Source organism: Impatiens glandulifera, chromosome 9, assembly GCF_907164915.1.
Source record: "Impatiens glandulifera chromosome 9, dImpGla2.1, whole genome shotgun sequence".
Lineage (NCBI taxonomy): Eukaryota > Viridiplantae > Streptophyta > Magnoliopsida > Ericales > Balsaminaceae > Impatiens > Impatiens glandulifera.
The window spans coordinates 20,407,355-20,433,204 of record NC_061870.1 but is presented as its reverse complement, the minus strand read 5'-3'; the positions used below and the strand labels follow the sequence as shown (position 1 = coordinate 20,433,204).

General features: G+C 33.1%; 3 protein-coding genes and 1 non-coding gene across 4 annotated transcripts; 2 read left to right on the top strand and 2 right to left on the bottom strand.

Annotated features, from left to right (window-relative positions):
• Positions 1 to 270: 270 nt before the first annotated feature.
• On the top strand, positions 271 to 804 carry LOC124915096 (30S ribosomal protein S31, mitochondrial). Its single transcript, XM_047455750.1, has one exon. It carries the CDS (start codon positions 315 to 317, stop codon positions 579 to 581), a length of 267 nt encoding a protein of 88 aa, XP_047311706.1. The 5' UTR covers positions 271 to 314; the 3' UTR covers positions 582 to 804.
• Positions 805 to 9,059: 8,255 nt separating this feature from the next.
• On the bottom strand, positions 9,060 to 11,371 carry LOC124914321 (fructose-bisphosphate aldolase 1, chloroplastic-like). The gene is made up of 6 exons (XM_047454839.1): positions 11,136 to 11,371; positions 10,801 to 11,070; positions 10,143 to 10,252; positions 9,981 to 10,071; positions 9,630 to 9,899; positions 9,060 to 9,545 (listed from the first exon to the last, which is right to left on the bottom strand). The coding sequence occupies exons 1-6, from the start codon at positions 11,292 to 11,294 to the stop codon at positions 9,267 to 9,269; spliced, it is 1,179 nt and encodes a 392-aa protein (XP_047310795.1). The 5' UTR covers positions 11,295 to 11,371; the 3' UTR covers positions 9,060 to 9,266.
• A 3,093-nt stretch (positions 11,372 to 14,464) lies between these two features.
• On the bottom strand, positions 14,465 to 14,537 carry TRNAE-CUC. Its single transcript has one exon. It is a non-coding gene; the product is annotated as a tRNA-Glu (tRNA).
• A 174-nt stretch (positions 14,538 to 14,711) lies between these two features.
• On the top strand, positions 14,712 to 20,008 carry LOC124914213 (coatomer subunit alpha-1-like). Its single transcript, XM_047454715.1, has 4 exons — positions 14,712 to 15,072; positions 15,183 to 15,418; positions 16,174 to 16,668; positions 16,788 to 20,008. Exons 2-4 carry the CDS (start codon positions 15,211 to 15,213, stop codon positions 19,739 to 19,741), a joined length of 3,657 nt encoding a protein of 1,218 aa, XP_047310671.1. The 5' UTR covers positions 14,712 to 15,072; positions 15,183 to 15,210; the 3' UTR covers positions 19,742 to 20,008.
• Positions 20,009 to 25,850: the final 5,842 nt, after the last annotated feature.

Here is a 25,850-nt window from a genome sequence, read left to right as displayed (position 1 = left end):
AATGATTTAAACTCTTAATTAAACATTACACTTCTATCAATCATATATATTCTCATTCCACACATTTATCAATCTCAATTCTATTCTCATTCCTTTATTTGAACCAAACAACTCTCCAAACTTGATGAATATAATATTAGCTGCAATAATTCATAGAATTAACCTACGGGTCAAATTTGACCTTTGAAAGTAGTGGGTGCTTAATTTGAAAACATTAGAAAATACGATGCCTGTTTGAAAGAGATAGTCATCAGAAACACACATTGAATTCAGGGTTTTGGCATCTGAGGTCTGAGTGAGCGGGTCAGGCAAAAATGGCGATGACGCAATGGTGTCTGGTGGCGAGAAGACTGTTGGCGGCGGAACGATCGATAAGTTTTTCCTCTCTCTCGACGCCAACTTCAACGGCGGTGGCGCCAATTCTCTGCGGACGAGGCGATAAGAAGACGAAGAAAGGGAAGATCTTTAAGGGTTCATACGGAAACTCGAGGCCGAAGAAGGAAAAGAAGATCGAAAGAATCAAGGATAAGGTAGAAGTCCCCAGGTCTACACCTTGGCCTCTCCCCTTCAAACTCATATAATGATTGGAGATTGCAACTTTACCTTCTCATTGTTCATGTTTCTCTATAACAATGTGCGTTGTCACTTTTGATTTCTCACTTTTCATGATAATGGATACTGAGATAGATCATGTACATTGGATTTGGGATCTTTAGTGAAGACTTATTCACACTCTCATGATTATTGGTTGAAAATTATTGTCTTTTTGTGTGTTATTGAATAAAATGTTAGGTTCATATCTTAGTAGATGTTAGGTTTCTCCAGATAATTGACAATTGACTACGACAATAGTAGCCTTTTAATACCCTGTTCACAGGGAAAGAGGAAGCTTTATTAGTAAATTAATAGATCTGGGAAAGGTTTTATTCATTTAGAACAGCTTGAAGATCTGATTAGACTGGTCCAATATTAGACAAAAATATCATCTTTTTGGCAACAAATATCAATGCTGGTTTCCTCCTTCTGTATTTTCTTGTAATTCATCCTTTGTCTCAAGTTCCTTATCATGTCTACTACAATGGCTGTCCCAATGATGAGATAGGTTAAACCAAATGTAATGCTAATGATTCCAACTAAGAAACCCAGGTGATTGCATTTTCCTTCTTCTATTGTTAATTCTGTTGCGAGTTTAAATCCTGCGTAGGTGGTGGCCAATAGTAGCAGAAATATCGATATAGATGTTATAGTGTATCTGACTCTATCCTTGTGAATTGTCTTCTTCTCTGTTTATGTTTACCATTTGTATATGTAAGAATTCATATGAAAGTGAGTAAATAATCAAATGCTCAAAACCAGTAAATACCTTTCATATCTTCGAGTAATTGCAACCTGTCGGTTAGGTTCAATACCAGTTCTGCTACTATTTTTAAACCAACAGCCACATATATCAAGCCTAACACAAAAGTGAAAATGCCTATGGAGAATGCATAACGATCATATTCTTCTCCTTTACGTTTGGTTGCTAGCTGGAATCCAGTGTAGAGGATCCAACAGAGCATGATCATTGGAACTAGTGATGCAACAATGCGTAAGACAACTATGTGTATTGCTTCTTGCATTTGCTCTTCTTCTTCATGGATTTTTAGTATAATCTGTGGATGGCGTCTCGAAACATGCCATAAAGACGGGGAAGACTTATCTTCAAAGTTTCTGTCTAGACTTTTTAATTTGTGGTTGGGGCTTTCAGAAATAAACATATTGGGATGTCTTGATCAGTGTTCATTTCCACCATCTTGATTTGATGTATTTATTGGTTTAAGAAAATGAAACCCACTCGTGTCACTTAATTTTGTTAGGTGGTTCATGAATTGCCCAAGCTTTTTGAAATTTTAAGGGGGTTTTACTGCTTGTTAGTTGTGACATTTGCATGACATATTTGGAGAAACTTCTGTTTTTGGTTGCCAGTAAATTCTTTAATCCGTGTTAACTATCTTCACTTTTCAAGTCTAATTTAATCTGAATTCACGTCTGGATGAGAAATGATATGTCGATTTGAATCTACACCTCCTCTTGCAAATCTTGTAATCTTTTTTTTGTTAAAAAGGATCAGGTTAAAATGTAATATTAGATTCTTACCTTAAAATTGACAATTTTTACTCATGAGGAAATTGATAGAAGCAAGAATCGAAGTGTCTCAAACTTTCATGTAGGAAGGGCATGAGAACAGTGTCAGGAGAGAGCCTTTGATTTTGGAGTATTGATTCCTTGTCCTTCTAGTGTATTCCATAATCATTGAATATTTTTTATTGTGTTTTGTAGCCATAGGATTTTCTCATTGAAGAGTGCATCATTCATGCATTGTAAAATGACATAAATAGAGATGGCAATATGGGAAAGTTGTTACAGATTAAAGTTTGTTGTTTTAAATAAAAATGGGAGATCCATTGAACAAAATCAAGGTTAGGAATAAACTATAGAATAAGGGAAGAAACCAAACCAAACAACTTAGGTTGGGATTAAAGTAGAGATTAAGGGAAGAATCAAACCAAACAACTCTTCAAGCTCACCCCAAAATAAATAAATAAATAATTTTTTTTATGGTTAAAATTTGACATTTTTCCTTAATTATTAATTTTTTTTAATAAAATTCACTATTTTATTTATTTAATTATTAAAAAATGGTAAAATTTATCTTTATTTATCCGTTTTATTAAAAAAAATCGTTTTTTACTTTAGTTCATCCTAATTTTTTTTTAAGCTCATCCCACCACCGAATCTTGGGTACGTCCCTGGGTGGGCAGTGAAGAGAATTCTGCGTAGTAGCTTCTTTTTCATTTTTACAAAGTGGGCAAAAATTTTCATTTATGAGTTGGAACTTTGCAATTGGTGGAAAGATCATTGAAGAATCTCCATATGAAAGTTAGAGAATTTTTTTATGGATTTTTTTATGGATTTTAAGTTTATAAAAATAATCACATGAAAGCGGATGAGAGTGTGTCTGGGAACGAAGGGTTTTGATTTTGTTATGAATTTGTATGCATTTAGGGAGTTTCTCCAAATTATTTTGTTAGAAATGTTTTGACCTTCTATTGATTAATAGTGGTGATGATTTGTGTAATTTTAGGACGGAGAAATTAGGCGATATTCCATTTTGGAGATTCTTTTCATTTTTTGGAATGGAAGGGTTGTTGATGTAAAAAGAACTTGTTTTATTTTATATTTTTCCAAGAGGAGGTTCAATGAAGTTTAAATTGACTTCTACTCAAAAGATTGACTTCTACTCAAAAGTAAGTTTGTGTCTCAATTGACAAACCCAATGCGGTTTTGGAATGGTGAATCATGTAAATATATTTTTTTAAATATATATTTAATAAAATAAAAATTGTTTAAGTAAAACGATAAAAACATAACATAAAAGAAAAAAAAACAATTATTTGACTCAAATGTCTTCAAGGAGAGCAATAAGGTTTCCGCACGAATCCACAAATTTTTCGGATCTAATTTTTGACATTATCATAATAATGACATTGTGAATAATCTGTAACGACCTATTTTGGTTGTTAAATGTTCTCCAATTTTTTTCAACTAAATAGTCCACCAAAAAATAATAGGGATATAAATCAATCTTTTAAATTTTGATTTTTTAGTCACCCCAATTCATGCATCCCAATAGCCAACGATGGTCTTCGGCATAACACATTGGATTCCGGTCAAAGTGCACAAAAGACTTCATATAAATGCAACAGCGTGACAATGTAAAAGCAAATTAGAACTCGTCTCCACCTCTTTAGAACACAGACGACTCACAATAATCATGTCGTTTCGCATACATTTATCATCAATGAGAATTTCGCCGTGAATAACACTACAGTTAAAAAAATAGATCTTGGTATGTATCTTAGACTCCCATAATTTTTTCCAACAAAGATCAATCGGGCAATGACCTTATTGAACAAAATGTAACAATGTCCCACATGAACACATGAAAGTTGTTCAAATCACGACACTGCATAGAATCCCGAGAAGACGTACGGATCTAACCCCTTATTTTTAATCATTAACAAGATTGCATTCCATGGTTCTATAAGATCTGTTGGTGAACCAATCAGACTTATCCTCACAATATTTGTATTTAATCAATTTAACCAAAGTATTTTCTTGCTCATATGCAAAATTTACTACACCATTTAAATAATAAGACTTTATTGAAGCCACAAGATTGTGGATGTCCAACCCTCTACTCTTTTATTAATAACTTTATTTCAACTCACTAAATGAGAAAATAAGGAATTAGAAGATCCATATGGATATGTTTGGATGAGTGGAATTGGAATTAGAATTAGAATTGATAATGAAATTCTAATTCCAATTTCATTAGAATTGACATTGAATTACAATTTAATTCCTATGTTTGAGAAAAATATAGAATTGTAATTTAGTCTCAATTTCTATGTTTGAAAAAAAGAATATAATAAAAATAATGTTAATATATATTATCTATTTTATTAAAATATTGGTTTCACACAACTAATTAGAATAACTCAATTATTAAGAAATATTTTTAAGTTTCGATTTTCATTAAAAATATATCAGCTCAACATTTTAACTTCATAGATTAAAACAAATATAATGGTTCAAAATTTGAACTTCTTATATTCAAAAACAAAATATAGATTAACATGTTAATTTATTACATTAAAATATATATATCAGTTCAAAATGTTAACTTACTAAATTAAAAAAAAAAAGATTCGATATTTTAACATGCTAAATTCAAAAAAAAATTATCGATTAAAACTTTAATCGTGTTTTAAATGATAAAATAATAAGTTATTTTGTTTGAAAAAGCATAAAAATAAAATAAAATTTGGAATTACAAATCCGACTTAAAATGAGTGAAATTGAGAACTATAAAATTACATTAAATTCCATTGGAATTATAATTCTAATTATTAATATTAGAGGGTCTACCAAACTTAAGAATTAGAATTGGAGACTCTCCATTCCAATTCCAATATCAATTACAGGGTTACCAAACACACATATAAGATTTACACACAATTCTCTCCATCTTCACGACCACACACTTTGGGAGAATAAATAAAGAAATCATATAGGTTGACATTGAAGAAAGAGCGTTCTAGATAAAGACTCAACGACCACCCTTAGAAATCATCTTACTTTTCCAAATGGGAAGCTTCCTCTCCATTTTACTAATGATCGGATCCCAATAAACTTTGGAGATAACCTTAACACCTAGGGGGAGCTCGAGAAACGTGGATGGAAAAACCTCAAGTTTAAATTCCAAAATAAATGTCAGTATAATCCTTCTCCTATAAGAAACTGAATCAAAGTAAAAGATATCAGATTCAAATTAACACGCAATCCTGAGCACGTGCAAAATAATCAAAGGATACCGTGGAGGTGCTTGACATTTCTCTCAATAGCCTGAATCATACAAAAAGTGTAATATAAAAACAATAAGTGAGACATAGAGAACGAAGATCGTCTCGCACCGCACTCCACCCCCGAAACAGAACTGCATTTTTGGCCAACAACATTATTTTGGAAAGACCTTCCATAACAATAACAAACAAAAATAACAATAACAAACAAGAAAGGAGAAAAATGGTCCCCTTGTCTTATATCCTTTGAACTCTAAAAAAACCTGAGAGTTTCGTTCACGATAACAGGGAATTTCGTAGTCGACATGCAAAATCTAATAAATCTGATTCATTTCTCCCCCATACTCATTTTATCCATAATATCAAAAAAGAGCTCCCGATTAACATGATCATATTCTTTTCGATTTCGAGTTTGAAAAAAATGCACTTATCACCTCTAGAGTTAACTAAGTCAATGCATTCATTGGCGATCAACGCCGCATCAAAAATTTGATGGTCTTTGATGAAAGTCTTTTGGTTGTTAGAGATAACTGTACCCAAAACTTCACGCGTTCTATTTGTCCAACATTTCGAGATAATCTTATAAAATTATGTAACCAAACTAATGGGTCAGGAGTTCTTCAAATCGATAGTCTCGATTGCCTTACGAATTAGGACAATCAACGTAAAATTCCAACTTTTCTCAAAAGATGAGAATCAGTAGAAATGATCCATAACCGTCATTAAATTAGCCTTAAGAAACTCCCAAGACTTTTTAAAAAAATCCAAAGTAAAAACGTCGCTCCCGGGGGACTTTTTTAGAACGATGGGTTCCGCTTCTCCTTTGGAGTGTGACTAATCTTCGGGAGACTAATCACCTTCACCTTTTCGATAGAGAAATTAGCTTCCAACATGCACTTCTCATTAGAATTTATAGAGGCAAAATTGTGTCATTTAGCTTTGGTCTAACCCGAAATAGTTCATGAAACAAATTTTTATAAAATTGAATAATACTTGTAGATATAATCGATGCATTTTTATGCACGACACCCTCAATTGATATCTATATATATATATATAACGATGCTTAATTTTTAAAGTGTCCGAATTGTCGGGTCGAGAGCTGTGGTTAATTTGGATATATGTGAGAGTAAATGGATACTTGGGTCGGATTGTGGGTTGATCCGCCCATAAACCTAAAACGGTTAAAAATAAAATTAAAAATGTTATAGGTATGGTTCGAACTTGCAACCTAACAAAACAAGTACAATCTTTTAACCAACTAGGCTAATAACACTGTATATTTTAAATTCAACCCAAAATTTGATAAACGCGTGACATTTTAACAATATAAGTTCAACTTTTTAACTAACTAATCTATATATATATATAATGATGCTTAATTTTTAAAGTGTCCGGATTGCCGGGTCGAGAGCTGTGGTTAATTTGGATATATGTGAGAGTAAATGGATACTTGGGTCGGATTGTGGGTTGACCCGCCCATAAAAATTTTACCGTAATATTTTTTTACGGTTTTTTATATTATTTCTCGTGCAAATGCACGGGATGCATGCTAGTTGACTTAAAACATCAATCATAAAACAAAACATTGTGCGATCCCCCACAAACCATTTTTTAGTAACTTCCGTATATTTTTAAGCTTAATAAATAGTCTAGAAGATGGGGAATCAAACACAACCTCACTCGCCCATCACCCTCCCACCTTCGAACTAAAATCATCTCTAGGCAACCACTTGTTCTCGAATTTGAAAGGTTGGCTAGTTCGAACCACATCCTTCCTCTCAATAAGGATAGGACGATGATAAGAAAAACTCCACGGTAAAACCTTCTAAAACATATTAGATACACCACAAAAAATCGAGTTACTCACTAAAAATATATCAATGCGGGATTGCACAATCCTATCGTGTTTATTACCTCTTCTAAATGTGAATTTCCCTCCTTCCAAAGGCAAATCAACGAGCTCTAAATTTTCGATTGTCTCGAAAAACTCACGCATATGTCTTGTGAGTTTACACGCCCATTTTTTCTCGGTTGGAACCTAACTTCATTCATATCACCGCAAAAATAATAGGTATATCCCAAATATTTATCACATCCACAAGCTCATTGAAGAAATAATACTTAAGGTCACACACCACATAAATTACCAATGAAAATTATCCCCACGATTACAAAACGAATACTAACTGAAAATTGACTTATATTAACGTCAATTTTCTCAAATAGAACTTCATTCCAAGCTATTAGAATCTCACCTGACGCCCTTCAAAATTAAGAGTCTCCATCCACACAATCTTCAATTAAAAAGGTCACGAACAATCCATTAATTAGTATGTCGTAACTTAGTCTCATTGAAACAATATATACAATAACTTAAAGTGTCAAGCAAAGACTTTATCATTTTGCATTTTGTAAAATTGTTAATCCTACGGACGTTCCAAGTCATAATTTTGTCAATCATTAAGATTTACTAATTAGAGTACGTCATATTAGGCTTCGAAACAAACTATACGTCAATAATATTCCACTATACAAAACCATCTTCTTCATTTCACTTCAAAGATAACAATATAGAATTGGGGCACTCTTGAGAGAAAATAGTTGAATATAGCAGGGGCATAATCTCGAGAACAACCTCATGACCAAACCTCTCTTCGCCTAAACACTCTGTGAGATCCGCATCATACAAGGCGTTAAGACTCAATGCCCACACATTATCCTCCAGAACGGTTAACCATTTAAAATTAGTGAGCTCAATCAAACGAATCCGATACACATAGAAAGGAGTCACCACTGATTCCTTAACACATGTTTCTACGATCGTCGGACCCGTATGATGAGATGTCAATAAAGGTTCAACAAGGACATCCTTGTCTAGACTAGAACAAGAACGGTTATCCAATGTCATTACAACATCAATAAAGCGTTCTGGTTCAATCATAACCTTACACTCATGAGTTCTGTTTTCCACAAGAAGGACTTCAGGATATCTGACATTCGGTATTGAATAAGTTCATGAGAGAACCTTGTTTGATATTGATATTGGAATTCGGTTTGAGATCGCTTGCTACAAAAACAAGGTTCTCTCATGGCGGTCCGGCGTGTAAGCTTCTCTTTCTCTCTCATCGCTTGAAGTGTTTCTTCAGCGAAGTATTATTGTGTTTAACTATGATATCTATTATTGATAATCGCTGAACTGATTTGATCGGATTGAATATATTAGATATCAGGTTTGTTCAGTATAAGAATTTAGACCTAGTTCCTTATGTTGAAATTTTGCTTTAATCCTAACAGAGAGAAGGATTTGGATGAAGTATTACAGTCACAAATTGTTTACTCAAATGTTTCGAAAGGAGTTCTTGCGAAATCGAAAGATTTAAATTAGCTGTTTTTGGGACTGATGATCAATCAAAAATATGTTTGGAGGTCAGTAGCATCATGTTTATGCATAATTTCTACTTATTCAGTACTGAAACATGAATCTTCTAAAATATGATAGATTTTTGTCAAGTAACATTAATTATTTTTATATATCTTTAGTCAAATTGTTTAAAACATATACCAAAAGGGCCCAATTAGGTTATGACATTTTTTTCATTAGCTGCTTCATGTTACACAATTTATTATTGGAAAATAATTTATAGTGGTAAATAGGATAGCCAATAATAAATATTTATAAAATTTAAAGAGAAGTACTTAAATTAAAAAAAACAAAGGGTGAAAACACACGAAAAGTAAATTAATTTGCATATTTTTCCATCACATCCTCATTCGTCTTCTTCATCATCTTCTTCTTCCTCCATTAATGAATTCTAAAGATCAATCTCTTCATACAGAGAAAGTAAGATAACTATGAAATTAGTAAACATAACCCTTAACGAACAATTCTTTCTTGGCCTCATCTGATTCTCCTTCTCCAGTATACTTTCCAAGCTGAGCAAGAGAATTAGCACTCGCCCTAACCAGCAAAGTGTCCTGCGCCGCCTTCACATTCTCCGGTCGACCTCCCCATGTCTTCAAACACGTGTTTTGTAAAGCCCTAGCATACGAGAACGATACGTGCCATGGGTTTGGTGATTGATTCATTGCGTTCAAATTCAATGTCGCTTCAACCTCCGATTGCCCACCTGACAAAAACTGCAACAACAACAAGAAAATTTGATAAAAAAGAAAAGATCGAGTCTTTGTTAAGATTCTTGATTTAAAAAGATGATTTCTTGCCATGATTCCTGGAACGGCAGGTGGGATTCTGCGTTTGAGGAGAGAAAGAGTGTAAGATGCTACTTTCTCTGGTGTTGCTCTTTCTTTACACTCTGCTCCTGGTGTAACCATACTAGGTTTGAGAAGTATTCCTTCGAAAAGAACATTGTTTTCGGCTAAGTAGAAGAAAACTTCTGCCCAAACCTTTTGGGCAACCTCAAATGTCCTGTCGATTCCATGTTCTCCATCGAGTAAGATCTCTGGCTCCACAATTGGAACCAGACCACTCTCCTGAAAATGAGTAAATTCAATTTTTTTAACCAATTCATGATTTTTTCATGTTCAATTTTATATCTTTCTTATTGTTATTACCTGTGAAATTGCAGCGTAACGTGCAAGACCCCATGCAGCTTCTTTCACGGCTAGAGCAGATGGTCCATCTGGAATGCTTACAACAGTACGCCTACATTATACACAGAATGAGTGAATCAGTTCATTCAATCGTCTTCAACCTTTATTTTCAAGATTTTATACCATTTGGCAAAGCGAGCTCCTTGTTGATAGTAAGCCGCAGTACGAGAAGCAAGACCATCTAGACCTTGGCACCATGATTCGTTGTTCGAACCAACAAGAGGAACCAAACCCTGTTATGTTTCTCAAATTAAAACCATGAAACAAGTAGCCCGACAAATTAAAATTGGAATTAGCGCAATTCGAAAGCCTTTACAATTGCTCAAACAATCTCAAGCAGTCTCTCTTATGGTCTAAGAACAAATATTTATACTATAAAACAAATGGTTACTTAAAAAAAAAATAGTAAAACTCAGTTTCAAAAATCATAGCTATAACAGATCTTTTAGTAGAGATTATTCGTATTTTAAGATTACATTACCATTCCTTTTTTCTTACATTCTAAGTGAGCTTTTGTGTTCTATCCATAGTTATAACTCATAACCTCTACTTCAACTTAAAACGTTCTAAATTTAGATTTCTTATCAATCCTTTAGTGATTAATCAAACCCATTATGTTTTTTTTGAATGGTCTGTTTGTGAAAACTCAACAAAACTCAAACTCATGACTGTGTTGACGAAATGAGTTCAAGTATAAACCCAAACTTAGACTCAAATTCATCTTCCAAATGGACCCTTTTTTACTTAAATGCTTATAGATGATAAGAAATCTAACAATTACCTTGTCAACTTTGATACCAGGAACAATGTTTTGTTCAATAAGAACATCAACAATCTTCCTTCCATCCACAGTAGACTGATAAAGTGTTTCCTCAAACAAAATAGCTCCAGATATGTACTGACCAAGACCTGGAGCCGAGACAAGAAGTGTCCTGTAAGCCTGTCGGTTAGCTTCAGTGTTCTCTAAACCAATCGATGCCAAACGTTTCCCACAGGTAGCATTTGATTCATCCATGGCCAAGATTCCACGTCCAGGCGAAGCAACAGTTTTCTGCAAATTCATTTAATTAAGACTAATAATAATTAATTTGGTTAACATAAGTTAAGAATACTTACTGCTGTCTTGATAAGTTCATCGGAGTAGGATGATCGGATGGTTGTTGGGTGGTTGAAACGGAGAACGGAGGAAGAAGGCTGACGAAGTAGGGTTTGGCCTTTAACCCATTCAGATTGAAGAGTTGAAGGAGAAGATTTGAGAAGAGAAGCTGATGCCATTGATAAGATTGTTTTTCTTCTTTCAAGCTAAACAATCTTATCTTTAATTCTTTTCACCCACACATGGTTTCGTTTTGATACTCAGTTACTTATAATTGCTTTGCTTGCCAAAAAGATGTCTCTTTTGAGGCTGTCATTAGAAAGCCATTGATATGTTGACACGTGGAATACTGATATGCCATGCTGGAGGACACGAAATTGGTTAGTTTATATTCATCCATACATTTCAAATTATAATGCAAAACCATGACAAAAATTATTATTTAAAAAAAAAAATTGAATTTAGGAAACCATGAAAATTATCTGAGGCCTCATTTGAGTTAGTAAGTGGTTAATGGAGTTTTGTTTGAGACTCTTGTTTGATTAAAACTAAAAAATATTGGTTTTTAAATTTATTTTATCAATTTATCCTTTTTCTCTATAGTTTTATTTATTAATGAATTATATTAAAAAAATTAAAGAGTAATTTTGATATTTAAATTGACAAAATGATTGATTAGATAGTTGATATAATTAGGGATGACAATGGGACGGGGAATGCATTTATCATTCCCGCCCCGTTTTTATTTCGGGCAATTTTTAATATTATTATGTTACGGTCTGCTTATCAAAAACTTCGGTCCTAAAATATTGTATGCACCCGTCTCTCGGCCTAAGTGTGCATATGGGTCAGTTTATGTTTTTATGGAATAATTCTGTTTTGTTTCCTTTCTCTCTTATTTCTCTTGAAACCGAATTTTGTTATGTTAAAAGTAGTTGTAATCGATTACTTTTGGGTAAACCAGCCTCTTTAAATGGTGATGCTCACCCCACTTTTTGGGGCTATGAATGAAATCTTTTGGAACTTGGTGCTTAAGTTATCTCTCGGCCCTCATTTCCTTTTCTTGGACCGCTAAGTGTATACTAGTGGTATTCTCTTCTCACCCCGGTTTCTTCTCTCTTAACCTCGAATTCTCTCCTCATTCTATGTCCGTTGCGTTTGAGTATTGAATTCTATCATCGGTCCCTACAATCAAGAACTTGTTTCTTGAACTAAAGAACTCGAAAGGCTCGGTCATAGTTTAAAGCCTAACATATTGGTATCAGAGCTGACCGATTCTCAACATGGTAGAAACTCGCCAGCAATCAGAAATGGATGCGCTCAAGGCCTCATTGAAAACCTGTCCCAACAAACAGCTGCGATGCAAGCTGCCATAGACCGAATATTTGATGCGGCTGAAGAAAGAATGGCAGCCTTTGAGAGCGGGGCATCTGGAAATGTGCAAGAACCCCGCCACAGACCCTATGATGATAATTCTTGCCACGGTCCTTCACCATTTAGGCCCCCGCACCCTGGCCAGAACCGCGACTAACACATTCTTATCCCGTTCGATTTTGGGAAATCCCCGCGGGGTACCGTTTATAAAATATTTTTTAAAAAAATAAAAAAGTATAAAATTAAATTATATAAACAGATTTTTTAATATAATATATATTATAATATATTGAAATTTTATATTATTATAAAAAAAAATTTACAACTCTTTTAAAATATAATTAATAAATATATTAGTAATTTTAAATATTTAATTGTGTTTATAGTGTTCAGGACAGAATTGGTGTGAGATCGGAACGGATTGAGATGGAGAACACAAATATCATTCCGGCCCATCCCCGTTCAATTTTGGAGAAAAATCGCTACAAACGAGATAATTCATTTCGATTACCGTGGGACGATTTAAATTATCCTCCTTAAATATAATAGTTGAGTTATAGGATAAAAACATAGTTTTATTCCCCTAATAGCTTCTCTCAAATTAGTTGTGTTCAATTATCTTAAACTTAAATTGGGTTAATTACTAGATGCTTGCCTGAATGCGAGTTTGAGTTTGGAAGATTTCACCCAAAAGTTAAATATAGTATCAAATCAATTATTTAGTAAATTCATTAAATAATATACCAAATTATCTATTTAAATATTTTATTATTGATTAAAGATTACGGTATTTAAGTAATATATATATATATATAAAACTATTTTTTTTTTTCAAATTATACCAGATTGTTTTGTTTTTTTTAAACCAAGTATTTACTCCAAAATAACCTAGATTAAACGAGCTCTAAGATTAATAATTGATTGCTTTCACAAGCTTAATCTAACTTAAAATGTATTTAAAGTGAAAATTGAATTTGTAAATGTATGCTTGCCTCGTGTATCTAATATTAACTCTAATGAATCTTCTTAATTTGAAGATGAATTTGTTAATTAATTTATTTACTTTCACATTATTATTGACTATATCATACTATCTGCGTAAGGGCACACCTCTCATAAATAGGGTTTGAACCTGAGTCATAAAAATGAGTTACCATATATTTAACCAATTAGACTTTTTTTTTTGTTAATAACATAAAATACTATACCTTTGAAATATAAAGTAATAACACATTTATTATTTCCATTTATGATACCTAACACTATAGCTCCTACCATGTTTCACCACATTGTTAATGAACTTGTAAAAATGTGAGTTAAATAAAAGAAGCATAAAGATCAACACAAGTTGTTTGAAAGCTAAGTTTTGCATTTTATTGTCACTTTTTATTATTAGATTCTAAGTGGAAAAAATTTGTATTGTTTGTCAAACTATTTTAAGATTCAACTTAAAATATTTTATGTCAAAATTGAACTCATAACTTATAATTTCTTAAATATTAATTCTTGTCACGGTTACCTTAATGGATTTAATTATTTCAAATTTATTCTCTAATTTAGGGGATAAGTTTTTTTTTTCTTTTCAAAATGGTGCATTAAATAGTGGTGGAGATAATAAATTGGAGTAATGCTATACATTATTCCCTTATTCTTGTTAGGGATGAAAAGACCACATTGATAAAGTTAGTAATGTATCATGAACAAAACAAAAAAAAAAAACATTGACAATGAAAAGGAAGATAATAAATTGGAGTAATGCTATACCTTATTCCCTTATTATTCTTGTTGGGGATGAAAAAGACCACATTGATAAAGTTAGTAATTATCATGAACAAAAAAAACATTGAGTTTTTTTTTCAAAAATAAGGTTATTAGATCCATGTTGGATTAAGTTTTTTTTCAAAAAAAAATAAACAAAATTATAAAAACATTCTAAGTTTTTTTTCAAAAAAAGAGAAACAAAATTATAAAAACATTCCGTTGCCGGGAATCGAACCCGGGTCTTTCGGGTGAGAGCCGAATATCCTGACCAACTAGACTACAACGGATTATTGGTATTCTCATTTAGTATTAAAAATATACAAACAAATTATTATGGACGATATTATTGACAGCAAATCATAGCCGTTCAAATTTAATCAAACGAACAATGTAACCTTAGGGATATAACTGTAAATTCTGTTCATATTATACCATACAGAATTCACTATCTTCTTCTTCTTCGTCTGTCTGATCGGAAACGACGTCTCATTTCAGCAACCAAATTTCATCATGCACCGTTGGCACCCCGTTTTCTCTCACTAAACATTCACGTTTCTCTCTCTATCAAAGATTTACGCAGGGGGAAGCTCAACATTGATGAAGGCCAGCCCAGATCTACGATAAAAACCATAAAAAAAACCCCGATCTATCATCCTGTAATCCCCCTTCCCCTAAAACTTACGTCTTTCTCCATCTCCTTCCCTCCGATTCTGCCTATGTTATAGCAGTTCTACCATATCCTAGCATCCTACAGATCCGTGGTGATTCTTAGTTTCAACCTCTGTTGACGAATCTGAACTTTTTCCCTCCTGCTGATCGTTGGTATGATAACGCGTTAAGATATATCATTTCGTGAAACTAATCATTCCGAGTAGTTTTATGTTAGTTTTTGTAGTTTTCTAGAGCTTAATTTGGTCACTTTTAATGTGTAGAGTCACGGAATCTGTATGTTTGTTGGAGATGTTGACGAAATTCGAGACCAAGAGTAACCGAGTTAAGGGATTGAGTTTCCATAGCAAGAGACCATGGATCTTAGCGGGTCTTCACAGTGGTGTCATTCAGCTATGGGATTATCGTATGGGAACTTTAATTGACAGATTTGACGAGCATGAAGCTCCTGTTCGTGGTGTTCAATTTCACAAGTCTCAGCCACTTTTTGTATCTGGAGGTTCTGAAAAACATTCATCTGATTTCAGTTTCATTTTTTTTATTTGAATATGAAATATATGGATACTTCTTGTTCTTAATTTTGGGATATGGAAATGGGTTCTAGGCAAGTTTGTACAATCCTTTTTTGCATTTGATTTAAATCTTATTGATGAGTTATAGATCTATTCATAGTATACTTTAGTTTTGAATTTCACAACTTGAATAGTTAGGCATGACACTTACTTTCCTAATCTATGGTGTGTAGCTGAACTAACATTACTGCAAATCCAAATGATTCAAATGTGGATTTACTTATCTGTTGCATGGTGATTGCTGCCCATTGAATTTGTTAAATTGGTTTGGGGACATCTTACTTCCAATTTTACAATCCTTTTCATACCAAAATATATATGTTGAGCGAAGATTAAACAAAAAAACTATTAGAACTCATATATTTTGGGATGTAAGATTAATCTAGTATGTTCTTCATTGAGGTGCTCCCTCCTTTTTTTTTTTGTTTTACATCTTTTTCTCTTGTTCCTCCGTTGGTTCTGCCTTGATACATTAAATAATGAGAAAAGGTTGTGTGCTTTGTTTCTTATAGTCAAGTTTAAAAAATTTCAGTAGGAAGCGATGGGCAACCTTCTCAATGTTGGGTTCCTTTAACATTTCTTTTTTAAATTCTTTTTCCGTGGTATCATATATGATGCATGATTTCTGCTGGGGTCTTATATTGTTAAACATCATCTTATGTCTTTTCAATGCTTTATGCAGGAGATGATTACAAGATTAAGGTTTGGAACTACAAGCTTCATAGGTGTCTATTTACCCTTCTTGGGCATCTAGATTACATCAGAACTGTGCAGTTTCATCACGAATATCCTTGGATTGTAAGTGCCAGTGACGACCAGACCATCCGAATTTGGAATTGGCAGTCTAGGACATGCATCTCTGTGCTTACTGGCCACAATCACTATGTCATGTGTGCTTCATTTCATCCAAAAGAAGACCTTGTTGTGTCTGCTTCCCTGGATCAGACTGTTCGTGTTTGGGATATTGGTGCCCTGAGGAAAAAGACGGTCTCCCCTGCAGATGATATTATGCGGCTGAGTCAGATGAATACTGATCTTTTTGGTGGAGTTGACGCTGTTGTTAAATATGTATTGGAAGGTCATGATCGTGGTGTCAATTGGGCCTCATTTCATCCAACTCTACCTTTAATTGTTTCAGGAGCAGATGATCGTCAAGTGAAGCTATGGCGTACAAATGGTAAGGCTTGATCTATTTTTTAAAATGTGCATTTAATATATAGGTTTGTATTTTATTATTATTCTGTCAAACAAGGAGTTCTATGGGATAGTAATGATGCATTCTATTATGTTCTCCAGAAACAAAAGCTTGGGAAGTGGACACATTGAGGGGACACATGAATAATGTGTCATGTGTCATGTTTCTTGCCAAACAGGACATAATTATTTCAAATTCAGAGGACAAGAGCATTCGTGTTTGGGATTCAACAAAGCGAACCAGTCTGCACACATTTCGGCGTGAGCATGATCGCTTTTGGATTCTTGCAGCTCACCCAGAGATGAACCTTCTGGCTGCTGGTCATGATAGTGGTTTGGTTGTGTTTAAGTTGGAAAGAGAGAGACCTGCATTCTCTGTGAGTGGTGATACCATGTTCTACACCAAAGATAGATTTTTACGGTTTTACGAGTTCTCGACTCAAAGAGATGCTCAAGTTATTCCTATTAGGCGTCCAGGTTCTACAAGCCTAAACCAGGGTCCAAGAACTCTTTCCTACAGTCCTACAGAAAATGCAGTTTTGATCTGTTCTGATGTTGACGGTGGCTCTTATGAGTTGTATGTCGTGCCAAAAGATAATACAAGCAGAGGTGATACAGTACCAGAAGCTAAAAGAGGCACAGGAGGATCAGCTATTTTTGTGGCACGCAATAGATTTGCAGTACTTGATAAAAGCAATAATCAAGTACTAGTGAAGAATCTCAAGAATGAAATTGTTAAGAAAAGCACTCTCCCTATTGCGACTGACAATATATTTTATGCCGGAACAGGGAATCTTCTTTGTAGGGCAGAGGATAGAGTAGTAATTTTTGACCTACAGCAGAGGCTTATACTCGGTGATCTTCAGACTTCTTTCGTTAAGTACATTTCTTGGTCCAATGATATGGAATCTGTGGCTTTGCTCAGCAAACATGCTATAATTATTGCCAATAAAAAACTTGTGCAGCAGTGCACTCTTCATGAGACTATTCGGGTTAAAAGTGGAGCCTGGGATGATAATGGTGTTTTTATTTATACTACCTTGAATCATATCAAGTATTGTCTTCCCAATGGAGATAGTGGAATAATAAGGACCCTTGATGTACCGATATATATAACCAAGGTTTCAGGAAATAACATCTTTTGTTTGGATCGGGATGGAAAGAATCGTGTCATAACTATTGATGCAGCAGAGTATCTCTTTAAGCTCTCTTTGTCGAGGAAGAGGTATGATCATGTTATGAGCATGATAAAGAGCTCTCAGCTCTGTGGACAAGCAGTGATTGCTTACTTACAACAGAAAGGATTCCCTGAAGTTGCTCTTCATTTTGTCAAAGATGAAAGAACTCGTTTTAATTTGGCCTTAGCGAGTGGTAACATAGAAATCGCAGTTGCTTCAGCTAAGGAAATTGATGAAAAGGATTACTGGTATAGGTTGGGTGTGGAGGCTCTACGTCAAGGTAATACTGGCATTGTGGAGTATGCCTACCAAAGGACTAAGAATTTTGAAAGGCTATCTTTTCTGTATCTTGTTACTGGGAATACAGAAAAGTTAAATAAGATGCTTAAAATTGCTGAAGTGAAGAATGATGTTATGGGCCAATTTCATAACGCTCTATATCTTGGTGATGTTCGCGAGCGTGTTAAGATCTTGGAGAATGCTGGCCACTTGCCTCTTGCTTATATTACTGCCTCTGTCCATGGCCTACAAGATGTAGCTGAACGTTTAGCTGCTGAATTAGGTGACAATGTTCCTGATCTGCCCGAAGGAAAAGTGGCCTCTCTTTTGATGCCACCTGCCCCTATTCTTTCTGGCGCTGATTGGCCTCTCTTGAGAGTCATGAGAGGCATATTTGAGGGCGGGCTAGATAATATTGGAAGGGGTGCAGCAGAAGAAGAAGACGATGCTGCAGATGCTGATTGGGGTGAAGAACTTGACATTGCTGAGGTGGACGGTTTGCCAAATGGCGATGCCTCAGCCGTTTTGGAAGATGGAGAAGTTGCTGGAGGAGATGATGATGTAGAAGATGAAGGATGGGACCTTGAGGATTTGGGACTTCCTGAGAGTGATACTCCCAAAGCTTCATCAGTTGCTACAAGCTCGGTTTTTGTCGCCCCTTCTCCTGGAATGTCCGTTAGCCAAATCTGGACACAAAAGTCATCTCTTGCTGCTGAACATGCAGCAGCTGGAAACTTCGATACTGCAATGCGGTTGCTTAGCCGACAATTGGGAATAAAGAACTTTTCTCCAATGAAACCCATGTTTCTTGATCTTCACTCCGGTAGCCATTCTCATTTACGTGCGTTTTCATCTGCATCGATTATTTCGCTAGCTATTGAGCGAGGATGGAGTGAGTCTGCTAGCCCTAATGTTAGGAGCCCACCTGCACTCATCTTCAGTTTCTCTCAGTTGGAAGAAAAGCTAAAGGCTGGATATTCTGCCACAACAGGCGGAAAATTCAGCGAGGCTCTCCGCGTTTTCCTAACTATCCTCCACACGATTCCATTAATCGTAGTTGAATCGAGGAGAGAAGTTGATGAAGTGAAGGAATTGATCAATATAGTGAAGGAATACGTTTTGGGATTAAAAATTGAGCTAGCTAGGAAGGAAATCAAAGATGACATTATCCGTCAACAAGAGCTTGCAGCCTATTTCACTCATTGCAAGCTTCAAATGCCTCACTTGAGACTTGCTTTGCAGAATGCTATGACTGTCTGCTTTAAAGCTAAGAACCTTGCAACAGCTTCTAATTTTGCCAGGAGGCTTCTAGAGACCAACCCAACTAATGAGAAACAGGCAAAAATGGCCAGGCAAGTTTTGCAGGCTTCTGAGAAGAGTATGAGTGATGCGTCTCAGCTGAAGTATGATTTCAGAAATCCATTTGTTATTTGTGGGGCTACATATGTTCCGATTTACAGAGGACAGAAAGATGTCTCCTGCCCATATTGCGGTTCTAGGTTTGTGCCAAGTTTGGAAGGGCAGGTTTGTAATGTTTGTGAACTGGCGGTTATTGGAGCAGATGCATCTGGCCTTCTGTGTTCTCCTTCCCAGAGGTAAGAAATACTTTTTTTTTCTCTCTTTTAATATCAGTCTCTTGCTGCAGTGGAACTGGTCAATTACTAAAGGAAGAAATTCAATGAAGTTTAAAGCCAGCCAACTCATTCCCTTTCCTGCTAGATTATAAAAATCAAACTAAGAGATATTTTACTGGAATCTTATATTTTTTTTTTTGGGTTATAGACAAGAATGAATGGTCAGATGATGATGTCTTTTGTTTAGATGATTGGTATAATAATAGGTAATGCGGCTGATATGATTTTGCTTACTCTTATACCATTTGCACTTCTTTTGGGGAGTTGCCATAAATTTCATAGTAATTGTTGGTTCTCATTAAGCATGCTAAGCTAGTATCTTGATTCTTTACACTGTTCTGAGCTATTTTCTAGGTTTTGTTGTTCTTGAGAGAGTATTTGAGCAGTGGAGTTTAATTTCTAATGCTTTGATTAATTTTACTCTTGATTGAGTTTCAGATTTTGTGAGGTTCTTTGATGTGGTGTGATTACAAGAGTAGTATAATACCCACTAATTGCTTTATTTTGTTGTGTGGAATAAATAATAATTTTGGGTGACTGGACTGGACCTGTCCCGAAAAATTGAGATTATAAATTTGAAAAGAATTTTTAAAATGACTTATTTGTTTTATAAATTAATATTTGACCGAATTTTATCGATTAAAAAAATATAAGTTCATAATATTATTATTTTTTTAAAAGTTATAAAAATAGAATATTAAAATTTTTATTTAAAAAATAATTGTTCCTTTGTTTCGAATACCCAGTTAATCGATAGCCCATAATTAAATTTTTGGTCTTGATTTATTGAAGCTTTAAGTAAAGAAAGTGAGAAGTCCTGAAAGCATCAAGAATTGAGTCACTAATTCTTGCATTTTATGTGTGTCAAAATAACTTCATAAATGTTATGTTGTTTGTTGTAATTTTATTTTCTATTTTTTTTTAAGAAGAGCTAGCAGCATGACACTTCTACTGCCATGACCCTGCTTAAATTTAAAACGCTTTCAGATAAAATTTACAATTCTAACTAACTAATATAAATGAATAAATGTTTTTTTTTATTTTATTTAAGAAATTACTATTAACTTTAAATTTATGACATTTTTTAATAAATAGTGTGATAATTCACTATGCAAACGATTCTGATCCTGATCGAGCATCTAAGTGAAGTCTCAGGTAGGAGTACATCAAGAGTTATGGAATTGATCCGAGATCTCCTTAGAAGATTAAGAAATTACGGATTAACTGACACGAATATTGTGTGAGTTTTGCAGGGTGGTTTGATTGACTTGAGTTGATATAGTGTACTTTTTTTAGTTAATTAGATATAGGCAAGTTCAACTCTAAGGTAAGCCCAACAAGTTCACGAGGGGTCTCTTCTGCCTCCCTCGGAAACTTTAAAGACAAAATTATTGATCAATAATCCACCTCAAACTTGAGCAACCAAATCATGTCAGAAGTAATTTAAGTGACTAGTATATAGAAAGGCAAAATGAGATCGGTACACATGATAATTTAAGAGAATCCGAAATATTATTTATTAAAATGTAGCAAAAGATATAAATTAATGGTTTTGTTTTTGTGTTATATGATTTTTAAAATGGGTAAAAATTTCCAAAAAAACTAAATAAAAAACATCATAAAGTATAATCAATGTAGAAAAGAATGGTTCATTTCTAAATTTGATTTTAAAATTAGAACAATTAAATACTCAAAACTAACAAAAATGATAAAGAAAATGTTCATAGTAAACATTGAAATCACCATTTGTGTTCCTCACTTAATTTAATATATGATAACTTATTTAAAATAAATTTATTTAATAAGACATATCTATAATAAGAGCAGAGTTGTACTTTTGTTCGATAAGGCCTGAGTCAAAAAATAAAAAATGAAGCATTTTGTTGCCGTAAAGTTTAATATACAATATATATAAACAAGAAATAATATGTCACATCAATAAAAAGACAAAAGTTAACAATATTTGAAATAACTAAATAAACATACTCATAACAATATGCCACGTCATAAAGTTTCTCATCATTTCTATGAAAGCCAAAGTATTTTTTGCTAAGTATTTTCACAATGAAGATTATTCTTATTAACACTTGCCTCCAATGTTGATTTTCTTTTTTAATTTGAAGTTGCATACTGTCATGATGTTTAAGACTTTTATGTATATTATGCTAGTCTTTGTATCCGTCATTACCCAAATTTCCCATTCTACTCATCATTTGTTCAGTCTTGAACAACTTACAACAGAAACAAAATATTCTATCTAATGAAATAGAATATACAAGCCATAGTCTATCAAAATGTTTGTACATTAGCTATTATCAGTGTATAATGCGATGAATCAAAATGCATGTTGTTACTATCCTTAGGAAACAAAAAATCATCCACTCTTTTTGAACCCATATGTACCAAGTAATCTCTCATTTTTTGATTAATGTTATTCCAATGTCTATGCTCTTCCAAATTCTTAGTCGAATTTAATTTTAATGTTGAGAGTCATTCTCTAAGTTCTCATTCAATTTACTCAAATTGACAACCTCAGCAAATTCTTTATTTTCATAGTGATTTTGTTCTTCAATCACCAAACTATCTCTAATTCTTTTCTTTATATATGTTATGTTATTTCTACTAAAATATTTGTTAATATCACTGGCTTAACTTTGAATTAATGTCTCCCCTTTTGTTTCAATTTTTTCTTTTGAGCTCCAGACAAATGTTTATGAGACATTTTATACAAGATCAATTCCAGTAGCTACAACCAATTTCTTGCTGTTGACAAATTCTGAAATGGTCACAATTTACAATTTCATCAAATAAAGATTGAATTCATCTAGCTCTTTTCAAACAAAATTAATTTAATCAGCACAACCTAACTCAACAACACATTCATTCATACCATGGAGCAATAGAATTATAGAACTATGATTTAATCGTTTCAATATATTAGAACATCTGTTATAATTAATTTCTATGATTTTGAGTTCTTGCCTACAAATTCCAAAAATTCATTGATATTATAACAAAGAAAAAAAAATCTATTAATACAAGGAAATTACTAAAACTCCACATATTTCAGATATTTCATCAAAATCACATAAGTTTATAAGAAAAAAATACTTCTTTATTCAGCCCGTAAGATCAACAAATTGAAGAATTAAACAAGATTTGAAGTACACGATCAAATTGAGAAGGATTGAAATTGTTTGATACCTTAGGGGCTATGAGATGGCTAGACGGGGATGACAAGTCTTTTGTATCATATTAAATTTGGATCCTTAGTAGGTGAGTCCTTAGGTGGTGGCCTCCAAATAAGTCCGGCCTGATTGTAAGTGAAAGAGGAGATACAAAATGATGATTATTTGAGTGTTTTTATAATTTATAAGTATTTTTATTTTTTAATATATTTATTTTTTATGTTTAAATAATATTTTATAATAAACAATTAATTTATAAAATTATTAATATTAAGGTTGCATATTCCAATAATAATTATAATTTATTTGTGGCTAGTGTGATAAATTTTATAAAATATAACTATTGATATTTTCAACTTCATATAGTTTATTTTGTTTGAATGTTTATTTCAAATATTTTTATTATTATTTTCAATTCACCTTAAATGTCAAGTATGAACACACTTGATATTCTATAAAAACATATATAAGAAATCCTTCTTCAATAAATATATATATATATATATTAATTATTTTTTATTAATCAATTTTTATTTTAATAATTTATATTCAATAACAAATGTTGTTTGATAAATTAGATAATTAATTAGTAGTAATTAATTATCTAAAAACTTAACCAAGTTAATTTTGTGCAAGATAAAGAAAACCGAAAAATAAAACTGCTCGATTTTTCCTTAAAAATGGCTGCAAAATTCAGCAAACCGATATAAAGAAGCGGAATTAGTAGCATTTTCAGCCTTATAAAAAGACGGCGCAACTGGTAGAATGACCGGTTGTCTGTTCGGCTATCCATATGAAACGTAACCGGTAGTATGATCAGTTATCTACTCGGTTATTTATTAAAGAAGGCGCAATTGGTATTATCTTCGGTTGTATAAAGACGACGCAACCGGAAGAACCAATCGACTTTATCTCTTCGGTTTTATAAAATAGGTGCAACCAGTATTATCTCTTCGGTTTTATAAAGACGGCGCAATCGGTAGAATGCTCGACTATCCGTTCGGTTCTATGAATGAAACAGAATCGGTAGTATCCTTACTTCGGTTTTATTATGCGGAATTGGTAGTATCCCTCCAACGGTAATTTGACCGGTTATTTACAAAAGGCGCAACCGGTCGACTGCTCGGTAGTTTGCCCGTTTAGTTACAAGAAATGGAACTGATTATATGCTAAAATAGTTTTATCCAAGGCATAGCCGACAGTTTCCATATCAATGCTATGCAAAATATATCCGGTAATTATAGAGAACCGTTTTCAAGCGTTTAGACTATTCTATTGCCATTTCAGTGAAAGATATATTGAGAGCAGAAATCTGCCAAATTAACTCAGACTACCATTTCGGTATAAGTCCGATATAGTCCACTTGGAGTAGTTGTCGTCTATCACACTATTGCAGACAACCAAATAATTAGAAGACAAATTTGTATACTGACTGCTCCTTGAAATCATTAATCCAATTAATGTTATGTTGACCTAGTATCGAAGTATAAACAAAATCAAAGGATATCCCATCTGCTGTACTACACCGATCTTCAGCAAATCAAATTCAAGAAACGACGTACTATTTAGGAAATATATCCGTTGAAGAAGAAGAATATGACCGTTGTCATATTTCTATTTAAGAGAACAAAGCTCAACCGGATTGAGCACCTTGCACACCTTTTTACAATCTTGCTCACATACAACTTTCATCTCTTGCTATCAAATCATCCAAGCTTTCATATCAGTGTGTGTTAGAAACTCAAGTGTATTACAATATCATCTATTCTGTGTGAGTTGTGAGTATTGTAAGTTGACATAATTTATTTCTGTTCAACAGAGTAAGCGTATTAAAGAGTCGAAAACGAGCAGTCATTAAGCCTCAGTTGTTCGACTAAACCTGTGTGCGTTGTAAACTGATTGAATACTTTAGTGAATATCAATCTCAAAGGTTTGAGAAGAAGGGGTGACGTAAGAGTTTATCTCCGAACATCCATAAATTCTGTGTTGTGCTATTCTTCCTTTGTTGCTTCCTAAACCGATTACGTGTTGCTTCAAGTTGAAACAAACACTTCCGCGCTTGAACTCGGTTCAATAGTTTGTGACAACTTGTTAAGTATATAAAGACCGATTCTAACCTCTAACAGGGTTATTATCAATCGGCGTGTGTGTAAGCGTTCAATTTTGTGAGACTCCAGTCTCCTTTGACGATCCCGATACTAACAAATATCTTTTTATAATTTTATATAAAAAAATTGTTAATGGCAGTGATCGCTTATTTGGTTGGTCGAATTTTTTTTTATTAATTCACATGTAACAAATTAAATTAATTTATTTTTATTATATTTAATTGTATAAAAAAATAGTTAAAGTTTTACTTTGTTAAATTTATTTCGGTTTATATATATTTTAAAATTTTCAATATATATGAAAGAATGATTTTTTCAGGCCCATCTAAGTTAGTTAGGTCCAATGTAGACCTAAACCCACTAAAACTATTTTTTTTTATAGAAGAGTGACAATGAATCTTTATTTTATATTTATTCACTATTTTCTTTTATAAATCTAAAACAAATGTTAAATTCATATTTTCCACTTAATTCATTCTTAATTTTTCCTTAATATATTTAATCCCACCTCAAACAAATTTAAACCTACTAAAGAAAAATTAAAGTCCACCTCAAAAATAATTCTTATATCCGTCTTATTTATAATCACTTATTTTTATATATTTAAATGAAAGTATATTAAAAATAAAATTTATTTTAAAAATAAAAAATAAGTTAAGCACCGTAACTCTAAACAAAATCAACACAAAAAAACCCATAAAATTACTTCTATATATAAAATTATATTAAATTTTTATTTTTTTCTCTTTACCAATATAACAAAAAAAAATAAACATTA